The sequence below is a fragment of the Artemia sp. Qi Xiang Cuo genome, chromosome 20 (assembly GCF_049724085.1).
Source record: "Artemia sp. Qi Xiang Cuo chromosome 20, ASM4972408v1, whole genome shotgun sequence".
NCBI lineage: Eukaryota > Metazoa > Arthropoda > Branchiopoda > Anostraca > Artemiidae > Artemia > Artemia sp. Qi Xiang Cuo.
The window spans coordinates 25,082,605-25,095,614 of NC_142813.1; the positions used below are offsets into that span (position 1 = coordinate 25,082,605).

A 13,010-nucleotide genomic window follows, 5' to 3' on the forward strand; every position below is an offset into this window, starting at 1 on the left:
TAAATGGAGGATAAATTCAAGAGCATTTCGATGCACAAACATCAAGTGAACCACTATAAAACATATAAAGCAGATTATTTTGTTCGTGACTGACTTCAAATCCAAAGCTTTCTCCAACAACGACATGCCAGGCAGCCACAAATTTTTGATCTAAGGTTTCTTTTATTAGCCGTGCAGCGCCCTAGAAATAAATGTGTTTATTGAGATACAGCCCAGTCACGTAATATAAGCATGCTAAACCTGACATTTTACAGGACGATCTAAGTTCAATTTTGAATTAAACATAAAATCAACCTCACTATGTTGTTTTCTAACATGAATTTTAAATAAAATCAGTAAATTAATGTATCAGCTCACATATCAAGGTTTAACATATCAAGTATATCACTTCTCACATGTCAATGTCTTGATTTGTGTCAAAGCAATGTATCTTTATTTTTAATATAATTGACTTTTAGAGTTTTAACAGAAACGAATAACCATTTAATTAAAATATTTGTGTATGAACAATACAAAGAAGGCAGTATCAAGCAGACAACAGACCTCTTGGGCCAAAGAGTCAAACTATGTATTTTCTAAAAACAGACATATTACATAAATCAACCTGAGTAGTTTTGTTGGCTGACAGTGGGTCAGGAAACAGGACAACCCAACACATCTGATGACGCAGTGCGGTACTTATTATTGAGGGAGTGGTAGTGACGACGATTTGGTAGATTGCGATAGGAACGATGAGGTTTTGAGATTCGTGTGGATGATTCCGAGACTGGTACTTTTATTAATGAAAAAATATCTTGCAGGGCTGTTATTCAAGCCACCCTTATTATGTTTGGTGTCAGGGTTAAGACGATGTTGGTTAATGTGATTATGATTTTTGACACTATACATTTACACCCTTCTTTTTTTTACAAGAATTAGGATGATTTAGTGATTCTAAATAAGATTAAAAATATACAAGAGTCTTTGCAAACCACTGGCCTTAGTATTATTTCTGTGTGTGACGAAATCTGTGTGTATTTTTCACTACAATTGAAACTGGAGCAGCTCCGATTAATTAAGCGTTAAATGTGTGAGAATCTTCAAAAGCAGGGGGAGTGGTATTCAAAAGGCACATAACAGAGAGGCTACAATAAACTTGTAGGACAGAAAATGAACACTATAGAAATTCAACGACATTGAGTGAGACATTGGGTCTAGAGGCCTTGTGCACTCCACCCTTGCCTAGCTGCTGAAAATCAATATCTTAATATATTTTTTACAAATAATGGTGCACTATTTTGTTAGAATTATAGTTTAACACTTTAGAGATGACACCCTAGATTTAAGCGAGGGTTGTTGCACAAGGAGGCGCTTGTTTTTCATTAATAATAATGTATTTAGATATTTAATTTTCACAGTTTTTATAGTAATTTTTTGGAATATGTTATATAATATGTCACGTTAATATAAGTTATTTTTTAAGAATCAATGGAAAAATATTAATATGAACTTATTGTTTTCCTTCCACTTGGACCCCCATGCAGAACTGTCTGATTCAAAAACCTAAACTACTAATTTGTATTTACAATAAACGAACAAATTGTCACCACCCTGATATTTTTTTTAGTTACTATTTTGCTTTAGCTATCATCTATTTTCACAAACATGTTAATGCTCTTACAAGATACGAACATATTGCTTCAGATAATTGAGGTTAACTCCTCATTTATATATTGAATGTCTATCTAATAACAATAAACTTTCGGCCAAGCATTTAATATATTAAATTTTAAAATAAAGAAACCAAAAAACCCAAGCTTGTCCTAACCCCTCAAAATTTAAAATTAGTTTTAAAAATCACGAAACAGCACTGTTTAAACTTGACAGAGGACATAATATAACCTGCAAACAATTGATTATGTTCCTCATTGAAACCAATGAAAAGTTGCATGCAATCGCTCGAAACATAAGCCAAATTCTGATTTAAGATGTTCATTTAGTCAAGCATGAACAACTAAGTGGCGTCAGTATCTGAGTTCCGACTTGCGAAGTACTTTTATACTCTTAGCAAAACCTGCCTTCATAACTCCCATGTTAAAAGACAACGGGTCATTCATTTAGAAATAACAAATTATTTAGTCATAAAGCCACCTACATTAAAGATTAAAAAAAAATCATCTTTGACCTTATAGAAAACTTTGTAAGACACGTAATCATATTTTATAAAGATGACGTCATTTTTGAACTGTGTTGCGAAAATTGTATTGCGATTGTGGCTTTAGGCATCAAGAGACACAAACATTAACACGGCCCTCATTATCTCCTGAATTTTTGTCACAAGCAGAAACACATAGCTCAACAGCGTCGTTGCTCAAGTCTTCTGGTAATTCACAGTGCTGAAAAATAAGACCCTTTTATGTAGAATGCTCAACAATGAACGGATAAATATGTTTTACTGAACTTTCATTGTAATTTGTAAATTAAAAACTCACAAAACAGTATATATTATCTTTCCTTTCATCCTTTCCCTTTTACGAAATAACTAAACAACAAGTTAAATTATACACAACAAGCGTACAAAAAATTCTAATTCGGTGTGGAGGTAGAAGGGTTCCCAGCCCCAAAACCAGAGAAGTGTAGAATTTTATTCGTAGTAATAACAAAACGTTTAAAAAATTAATTTACCTTGCAATTTTTTGTAATATACCAATTGAATACGTCCCTTATCAAATAATATGTGAGCAAGTGCACACTTCTATGAGCAACTTTTGTTTCAAATGGAATTATCATTTCAAGCAAGTTTTGAACTTTTCTTGATGTTTCTGAATATAAAGTTATGTTTTTATTGAACAGTGTCTCTTTTGGGCGGTGTACAAACCAAAAAATTTGGGAGTTATATTGTATTGGGAAAATCCTTCTGTGACAAAATGGTGACCGGACCTCTCTCCAACATTAACGATTCCGTTTTTATTCGCCCTTAGTATACAACGTCAGCCCGTGATCATTTCAAAATTTTTAGTGCATTGATCATTTCATATTTACTAGCGTAATTATCCTTATACAGAATTCAGAGCCCTCTCCCCCCGCAGCGGTTGATTTTTCTCTTCAAACGCTGTGTTTTTCAGATAAAAGTCAGTCTCCATTTGGAAGATTCTGCAAATCTGCAGTGCCAATCTGCAAATTTTATTTCAATAGAGACTTCTTTTCAGGCTCCGTATTGGGAATTTGCAGATACTGAAACCTTCGACGTTGCTTTTTCTGCAAGATGGCAGAATCTGCCAAATGGAAACTGGCTTTAAAGGGCTAGTCACGCATAGCTGATTTCGGGAACCGATTTCAGCATCAGTGGACAAACGATAGCGATAAGAAAAATGTGTTGAAAGAAAAAGTTATTGCGCAAAATTTTCAAAACGAAAAGTCATGGACGCAAACAGTCAACTGGAGTTCATAAATAATTGCTTTGTTTATTTCAGCTTCATTCTGGGCTCAGCAGTGGGGTCTTTCACCACAGATTTCTCTGGCTGACTATTTATTTGTATCGCTAATTTTTGGTGATGATCATGATGAAAATCGGTACTGATTTTGTAAATCGGCGCCGAAAACTAGAAAATTTTTCAAGCTCAAATCGACACCGATGTTTCTTAAACTCGGCGCTGATTTGGAAATCAGCTACGTGTGCCCAGCCCTAAAGTGTTAAGACTTGAGAACAAACAACATTTAGTCAGTCTTGATAGCAGCGCTACCTAAGAAAAGAGAATACTGGAAATGTGAGCCCATTAATAAACGGTGACTAAACTTTCTCGCCTTAAAAACCTATTATATTACTTACCCTTACTAGAGGGTAAGAATGTATAATTTTTCTTGGAGCTTCTAAAGCCATTTCGTATCTCCCAGAATGTTTAAATATTAGACGAAATTTGAAAAGAAAGGTGTGGCACTTAGTAGCAGTTAACTTATACGCTACCTATGAAAATAAGTCGCGATAAGCGTGCCATCTTCAAAGTTTATTCAAAAATTATAGACCAGCAGAAATTCTAAAGTTTACCTTTTAAGAATTAATAATGGCACGTCGAAAATCTTCTTTCATCTTTTTGTTCTGGGGGTTGATTTAAGCCTCCAGCTTGACACATAACTGTTCATTAGTTTTATGCACATATAACATAAATCTGAGTGGACCTATTTGCGGGAATTTGCAGCTCACAGTATGTAAAATATCTTGATCTTGGCCACAAAACCATCTATGGCCTTGCTACTCTAGTAAGATAACTCATTTTTCGGTAAATGTTTTGCAGTTCATATTATTGAATTACGACTAAATGTGAACATAGCACTCGGTGCCTTTTTGGTAAATTTTGTGCAGTTCATATTATTGACTACTGAATAAAGTGGACATAGCCTACCATTCAATGCCTTTTTTTTTATCTTTATGAATATGATAATCACTTCTATCACAAATTCAATTTCTCGCACCCACCCCCCTAATGCTAATATATATCCAACCCTGAAGTGTAGCCACACTAAAAAGTTATGAAAACTAAATAAGTTGTTTAAGAGTAACATAGTCCAAAAATACTTCTTTCTAATAATTCAAATCTCATTTATTAGGCAACCCAAATATAAAACATTTTCCTACCATTTCAAGTTTGTTGAATACATTCAACAAAAAAGCACTGAATTTGTTAAAATTCTACTCTAGCAACTATTGCCTATCTTGGACAGGAGTTATGCTAGGAAAATGAAACCTTCAGTGATGGGTCTACAGGCTAAAGTATGCCCCAGGAAGGTATTTTGAATAGGCCTACCTACCTCCACTCCGTCTCCCTCTAGATGGTCCAGACCTTTGAGGACCTTTAAAAATCTTTGTTATATTAGTGAAACCTTGCATAATAGATCTTCTGCTTAAATAAAGTACAACAAAATGTTTTTTGGTCAATATCTATGAAATCATATTAGCCTATTGAGTTAGGACTAAAGTGAATACACCATTTGATGGCTTTTTTTTATGCTGATTACAAATATAATAAGCATTTCTATCAGAAATGAATTTCAGCCCCCCACCTATATATGCAAATTCAGGGTACATATTTCTACACTAGGGGGGTGGGGGCAAATTTTGTTTTTGATGTAAATAGGAGGTAAGTTTAAACTGTACAAGTTTTTTGAATACCTTCAACAAAAAAGCACTGAATTTGGTAAAATTCTACTCTAGCAACTTTTGCCTATCTTGGAAAGGAGTTAGGCTAGGAAAATGAAACTTTCAGGGATGGGTCTACAGGCTAAAGTATGCCACGGTAAGGTAGCCTATTATTAATAGGCCTACCTACCTCCACTCCTTCTCCCTCTAGAGGGTCCAGACCTTTGATGACCTTTAAAAATCTTTGTTATATTAGTGAAACCTTGCATAATAGATCTTCTGCTTAAATAAAGTACAACAAAATGTTTTTTGGTCAATATCTATGAAATCATACTATTGAGTTAGGACTAAAGTGAATACACCATTCCATGGCTTTTTTTTATGCTGATTACAAATATAATGCATTTCTAGCGGAAATGAATTTCAGCCCCCCCCCCTATATATGCAAATTCAGGGTATATATTTCTACACTAGGGGGGGGGTGGGGGAAAATTTTGTTTTTGATGTAAATGGGAGGTAAGTTTAAACTTTACCCCCCCCTCCCCCCCCTAATGTAGAAATATGTACTCTGAATTTGCATATATAGGGGGGGGGCTGAAATTCATTTCCAATAGAAATGCTTATTATATTCGTAATCAGCATAAAAAAACGCATTGAATGGTGCATTCACTTTATTCCTAACACAATAATATGATTTTGTAGATATTGACCTTTTTTTCAGCTTCACAACTTTGCTAAATAAAAATTTATAATTTTTTAAATATATTAAAATAAATTTCTTAAATATTGAAAAAAACATTAACATTTCTTAAAATACTAATGAAATAACGGGAAGTTCGTTTTCAGAACTAAACCAAGAAAAAGAAACTGATCATTGAAAATTAAGGTAAAAATGTTGTTTTGTCACAATTTCAATCAAAACCCTCTAGAGTTAGAAGGGGTGGAGGTGGGTACTTCTAAATACCTTCCCAGGACATACTTGAGCCTGTAGACCCATCCATGAAAGTTTCATTTTCCTAACATAACCCCTTTCCAAGATAGCCAAAAGTAGGTAAAGTAGAATTTTACCCTGAATTTTGCTATTCAAAACTTTGCCATCAAAAAGTCATGGTACATTCCAATTCAGGGTATGTTTGCACATTGGGGGGGTCGGGTCAAGGTTTATGTTTAAAAGGAACTATGATGTGTATAATAAATAAAATTTACCCCCACCCGCCCCCCATTGTGCAAATATACAGTCTACCCTGAATTAGGATATATAGGGGTAGGGTTAAAATTTATTTGTGGCAAAAATGATTAGTATATTTGAGAAAAGCATAAAAAAGGCATTGAGTAGTATGTTTAATTTAAGTATAAGTCAATAATATGAACTGCAAAATATTTACACAATTTTCTATGCTTTGTACCCAGGTCTTGATTTTCTGGTGTAAAAATTGACATAGTCTATATCTGTCCCATAGCCTAAAGCTTTGTTTTCAGTCTCAGCTGATTCCAGTAGAGGTTTGATATAATGTAGCAATAGTTCTTGTGGGGTAAAAAACATGGATAAAATTCTAGTTTAGCTGCTAATTTGTTATCTTTGAAAGGGGTTAGGTTAGGAAAGTGAAACTTAGATGGGTCTACAGACTAAAGTTTGGGTTAAATTTTGGCAGTTCATATTATTGACTTATGAATAAAGTAACTATACCACTCAATGCCTTTTTTTATGCTCATTATGAATATAATAATTATTTTTGTCAGAAATGAATTTTAACCCCATCCATATATATATACCACTTCTTGGTATATATTTTCACATTAGCTGGCAGTGGGTCCAGTTTAAACTTACCTCTCAGGTGCATCAGAATACCCCCATTCCCTTAATTTGCAAATATATACCTTGAATTGATATATATATAGGGGTGAGGGTAAAATTCATTTTCAACAAAAATGATTATTATACTCATAATGAGCAGAAAAAAGGCACCAAGTGGTATGTTTACTTTATTTGTAAGCCAATAATATGAACTGCCAAAAATTTACCTGGGAAGGTATTTTGTAGTACATACCTCCCTTCCTTCTCCCTCTTGAGGGCAATGATTTATTAAAATCCTTATGTTACAAAAGTGAAACCTTGCAACATACATCTTCTGCATAAATGAAGTAAAACAAAACTATTTTCTGAAGTTTCAAAGATCTAGAAATACATTTTTGAAATTTAGAATAAACTTATTGATATGGTTTAAAATTCTGCTCCAATAACAGGAATTACATTCTTAGAACCAAAACTGGTACTTGTCTATTATATAAAACATATGAGGAATTGAGTTTGTTGACTGAAAATGAAATAAAACAAAATTTTGATTTAAATATAATAGCTCATAGAAAAATTTTTGATTTATATTTTAAATTTAGGGGGTGGAGGCAAAGAATAGCATATATTAAATAGGTAACCTAAACACCCCTATTTGACCTAACCAAACCTATTTAGCCTAATGAAAAAAAAACACAATTAAAATAGAATACTTTATTAGCAAAATTATGAAAACAAAGAAATAGAAATATTCAACCAGAATGCTAAAATATCCTCAAGAATCACATTAAAATGAATTCAGCCCTCTGTCTTCACTGCAGCTTGCCACATGTACTCTAATAAGCATGAATGTAAATGATGGTGGGATAAACCTTGGTGCTGTTTGTTCCTCCACTGTGTGGGACCCCACATTCCCTATACTTTTTGGGTAGAGGTACCTGTTTCTGGGTCAACAGAATTATTTTTGTAGTTCACTTCCAAATGAGTGAACCCTGCTTGTTCTGGCTCAGTTGTGTTGTAGCCCTTTCAACAATCTGAAATGATTCTTGGTAAATTATTTGCAGTTCATATTATGGACTTACTAATAAAGTAAATATACCACTTGATGCCTTTTTTATGCTCTTTACAAATATAATAATAATCATTTTTGCTGCAAATGAGTTTTATCCCCACCCCTATACAGACCAGTTCAGGGTATATATTTGCGCATTAGGGTGGAGGGGAGTGTTGGTAAATTTTATTTCTGATGCAAATGAGAGGTAAGTTTAAACATTACCCCCCCTCCCTAATGTTCAAATATATACCCTGAATTGGTATATGTATCAAACAAATACAACTTAAAAACAATAGAGAAATTTTTTTCCAAGACAGTGCAATTTAAATTGGTTAATATTTTGGCCCTATGTTCAAGGGCTGTATTCAGCACAACATTAAAGAAAATATATATATATATATATATATAAACAACTTACATTAAAATATGAAGTTTAAAACTGAAAATGCTCTTAAATACTTTTAAAACAGCCTCAGCATCCTTACTTCAATGAAGTTCAACCAGGAGTCCTGGTTGAACTTTGTTGAAGTAAGGATGCTGGGGCTGTTTTAAAAGTTTTTAAGAGCATTTTCAGTTTTTAAACTTTGTATTTTAATGTAAGTTGTTTATATATATATATATATATATATATATATATATATATATATATATATATATATATATATATATATATATTTTCTTCAATGTTGTGCTGAATACAGCCCTTAGACATAGGGCCAAAATATTCACCAATTTAAATTGCACTGTCTTGGAACAAAATTTCCCTATTGTTTTTAAGTTGTGTTTGTTTGATATGGAAAGGCAGTGTGGTCTTTGTCAATATTTATGGTATATGTGTATATAGGGGTGGGGGTAAAATTCATTTGTGGCAAAAATGATTATTACATTTGGAAAGAGCATAAAAAAGGCATCAAGTGGTATGTTTACTTTATTTGTAAGTCAATAATATGAACTGCAAAAAATTTACCTGATTCTTTAACAACCATGGTGAGACACTATTCTATCACTAGTCAAAGTAAGCTAACTAATGTCATCAAGAATTGCATAAATAATGAACTAAAATGAACTATGTCAAGAATTGCTTTATAATGAACTAGGTCAAGAATTGCTTTATAATGAACTTTTCTTTGTCTTTGAGATGGAATAAAGTATTCTATTTTCTTAATAAAGTATCATATTTTATTATCACCAAACTCAACTTCTCTTGTGTGTTTTATATAATAGACAATTACCCTAAAACCATAGAAAAAGAAACTGATAACTGAAAATTAAGGCAAGTTTTTTTTTGTTAAAATTTCTATAGGCACAGACTGTCAAGTGTGCAAATTTCCAAGAAATCAGAAGAGGGTTAGCAAAGAAGCTTTTCAATACCTTCTCAGAATATGTTTTTGATCCTGGATTCATTAATGAAAGTTTCATTTTCCTAACCTAACCCCTTTCCAAGATAGCAAAAAGTAGCTAAACTAGAATTATACCAAAAACCTGTATGCAATTGAGCAAAATTATTTAAAACTCAAACCCTCACATCTTGCTAAATAATAAAAATTGAGAAGAATTGTATGTATCAATGAATAGCTAAGAATCATAGCTATGCATCAATATGGTTGTTATTAAAATTATTTAAGATCAAACACTTGAAACTTTTAGTTTGTTGATTTATCTTGAAGGGCCTCTTTAGAATACTAATTATCATATTTTGATGTATATATGCTTTAAGTATTTCAATTTTATTCACATATTAAAAGAAAGCTGATTGTCTTCTGATTCTAAAAAATGTAACTTTTACTGATTGATATTTATTCTATAAATTGCAAATACTAGATATAATTTTTTCCTATTCAATTGCCTGTCAAAACAGAGACCACATTCTGAATTTATGACAAGCTATTGGTGCCACCAAGAAGGTGGGGATCTTGTTACTATGGGCACATTGTGTCATGCTCTAGTAAAATAGGGGCCAAAAACCCATCTATAATTTTCCAGAATGCCAAAAAAAACCACCTTTCCCAAGAAGAAGTCTTACCAATATAGTGGGTCTTAGAGCCAGGATTGTTAAAAATTGACAATATTCTTTAACTTACATAGGGAGAAGGTGAACACCTTGCTCAATCCCTTTTTTATGCTCTTTTCAAATATAATAATTTCACTCACAAATGGAATCTCACAAATGGACTATCTCCTTGATGGTCCCTTATACAGCCCTGTTGATGTATTTCTTTATTACTTTAATTTAATCAAACTTTCTAGCTTTTATCTTAAAACCAGTGATGTAGTTAAAACCAGTTGTAGATTTCCTATTCAGGGTTTCAACAATAGTAATTCCAATGGCATACTTTTGTTTTCTGTAATGCTTTTTTGAGGGTTTCAGGCTATTTAAAATTCTGCAAATTTGTTTTCAAAGTAAAATCTTTGTCCAGAAGCTTGTTTTCCCACAAGCAATTATCAAATTTGGAAAGCGCATAAAAAAGGCATCAATTGATGTATTTACTTTGTTCCTAATGGGTACTTACTTATTATCCCAACTCCACTCAAGAAGTGAAGTTAACTTAATCTTTACAAAATACACTAAAATATGATGAAAATATATGATACTTTTGAAACAAAATCATGAAAACTATAACAGAGAATTATGAAAATCAGACCACATAGAATGCATTATGTTAAATCCCTAACCTAATCACCTCTATATATTAAATATTGAATAAAAATATAGTCACATTGTAGTTATTCTCTATGAGACTAAGCTAATTAGAACCTACTGCAGACAGACAAATCAGTTTTTCTCAGATCTTACAGATCAAAATTCTTGAGCAGGGTCAGGATAATATATAAATAACTGAATATGTATATAATTACTATTAGTTGGGTTAGGTGATTGAAACTGAAGAATGTATTCTGAGCTTTAATGATCTCCTAAGGAGACATTTTGATACACCTACCTCTTCTCCTTGTCACTCCAGAGAACCCTGGTCCATGGTGAAGTTTAAGAATCTTTGTGTCATAAAATTGAAAGCTTTCAAAATAATTTTTTTCTGCTCAAATGAGGCACAAGAAAAGTTTTTAGACTCATACCTTTGCTTAGTCCCTACTTGTAAAATTTTATAGATTTGTAAATCCCTTTCTTAAATACAGGGAGAAACTCTTGATGTGGCTTAAAATTCTATTGAAACAACAAGAATCGCATTTCGAAAAATTAAAGCCAATGAAACAGTAATTTAAAATTGAGGTAAAATATTTTTAGTCAGAATTCAGCTGGAAATTAAGAAAGGGTTGAATTTTAACCCTTCACTAGAATTTTAACAGTTTTTTTTTATTCAATATCCTTTTTGACTTTCATCTGGTTTCATATCCAAGCAGATCTTATCAACTGGTAATTTTTTAATCTGCATCATGAATTATGGAACCCTGAGTTCCATTGAAACACTGTATTTTAGTGGATTCCAGATTCAACAAAATCAGGTTGAACACAGGCTAGAAACAGCTTTTTTTTTCTAGCAGAGAATTTTTGGATATACTAATTGATAACACTACAAATTCTATTTTTAGCCCTGAAAGTGATCTCTTGATCTGAAAAAAATATACCATTAGACTTTTCTTTTAATGATATGTCCAAATATAATAACTCCTGCAGGTGAAATTGCATCTTGACATCCCTAATTGGGCCAATTATAGCCATAGGCTATATGCAAAGTTATTGTGTGTTTTTTTTTTTAAATTGGCTGGATTTGGCCTTATAGACCAACTTCTGATCAGAAATAAGCACAAAAGACTAAAATGAGCAAACTTTTGTTAGCTAACTAAGCACATATCATATGTTGCTAGCTAAAACATAAACATATCATTCAAATTGCATTTTAAGACTCTGAAAATGTGAATTGCTACCAATACAAATTCCATTTTGAGCCCTTAAAGTGACATCTTGATCTGAAAAAGTATACTATCAGGTTATCTGTTTAGTGATCTTTCCAAATATAATAGTTGCTCCTGCTGAAATGGTATCCCCCCTCTAATTGCACCAAATATGGCCATGAGCTATATACAAAGTTTATTCATTATTTTTTTTTAAAATTGGCTGTATTTGTCATTATAGACAAACTTTTGATCAGAAATAAGTACAAAAAATAACAGAAAACTATATTTGAAAGAATATTGAATTGAGAATCTAAGGGTATGTTTCTTTTTTTACTTTTAGTAATTACTGGTGTTGAGAAATCGTATTCCAGTCCCCCTAAGTTGGTTATGCAAAGTTTTTTGATATTTTTTTTTATTGGGTTTATTTGACATTATAAAATAACTGTTCATGATAAATAGGCACAAGATATAATACCAAGCACATACTATCAGAAAACTTGTTGTCAGCTAAATTTAATGGAGAATATAATCTTAGGTTTGTTTTTTATCCTTTAAATACAACAGCAGCAATTAATATGTTTGGAAAGCAAAATGAATAGACAATCTAAAGGTAATTTTTTTTATACACAATTATGCCCTGTTCTATACTTTTTTCAGTTATTGGTAAATAAAATGTATGTCTGTCTGTGTGTCCTATATGTTCTGCTAGATGTTCATCCAATTGCCATGAAACTTTAAGAACTTGTTGATTACACTATTACAAAGGTTCTAGGTATAACCCCCCCCCCCTCCCCCCACTATTCAAGGCTCTATAAACATTTCAAATACTTTTTTCACTGACTGAAGTTACAGATCTCTGAACACAGAAGTTCACATTTTCTGGATGTTAATTATAAACAATGCCTGATGGTTTAGTTAGTAACCTTCAATAATTTTTCACATATATCTAAATTTTAAAATATAAATGCTATTTTACAAGTGAGGAAAATTTTCTGTGAAGGATGGGTTTTCTGAGGGGGCCAGTTGTCTACAGGGGAACTTTCCAAAGACCTTCCAATTTTAAAATACAATTGCTATTAAAGTATGGGAGAGTCTTTTGCAGGGGGAAATGTCTCATGAATGTCTTTTCTTTTGAGATTACTGCAACATTTTAGTGGGTACACATACTACACAGCATGTATTTTAAGACAATCTGAAAA

General features: G+C 32.3%; 1 protein-coding gene across 1 annotated transcript; it reads right to left on the reverse strand.

Annotated features, from left to right (window-relative positions):
- On the reverse strand, positions 1–3,926 carry LOC148940036 (dynein axonemal light chain 4). Its single transcript, XM_089106287.1, has 3 exons — positions 3,809–3,926; positions 2,286–2,375; positions 1–181 (listed from the first exon to the last, which is right to left on the reverse strand). The coding sequence occupies exons 1-3, from the start codon at positions 3,857–3,859 to the stop codon at positions 17–19; spliced, it is 306 nt and encodes a 101-aa protein (XP_088962413.1). The 5' UTR covers positions 3,860–3,926; the 3' UTR covers positions 1–16.
- Between the last annotated feature and the right edge of the window lie 9,084 nt (positions 3,927–13,010).

What these genes read in the sequence shown, in the direction of transcription:
- LOC148940036 (XM_089106287.1), bottom strand. Translation starts at nt 3,859, where the DNA reads ATGGCTTTAGAAGCTCCAAGAAAAATTATACATTCTTACCCTCTAGTA. An exon ending in ATTCTTACCCTCTAGTAAGG is followed by an intron (nt 2,376 to 3,808) that starts GTAAGTAATATA and finishes CTTATTTTTCAG; the next exon opens with CACTGTGAATTACCAGAAGA. An exon ending in CAGGAGATAATGAGGGCCGT is followed by an intron (nt 182 to 2,285) that starts GTTAATGTTTGT and finishes ATTTATTTCTAG; the next exon opens with GGCGCTGCACGGCTAATAAA.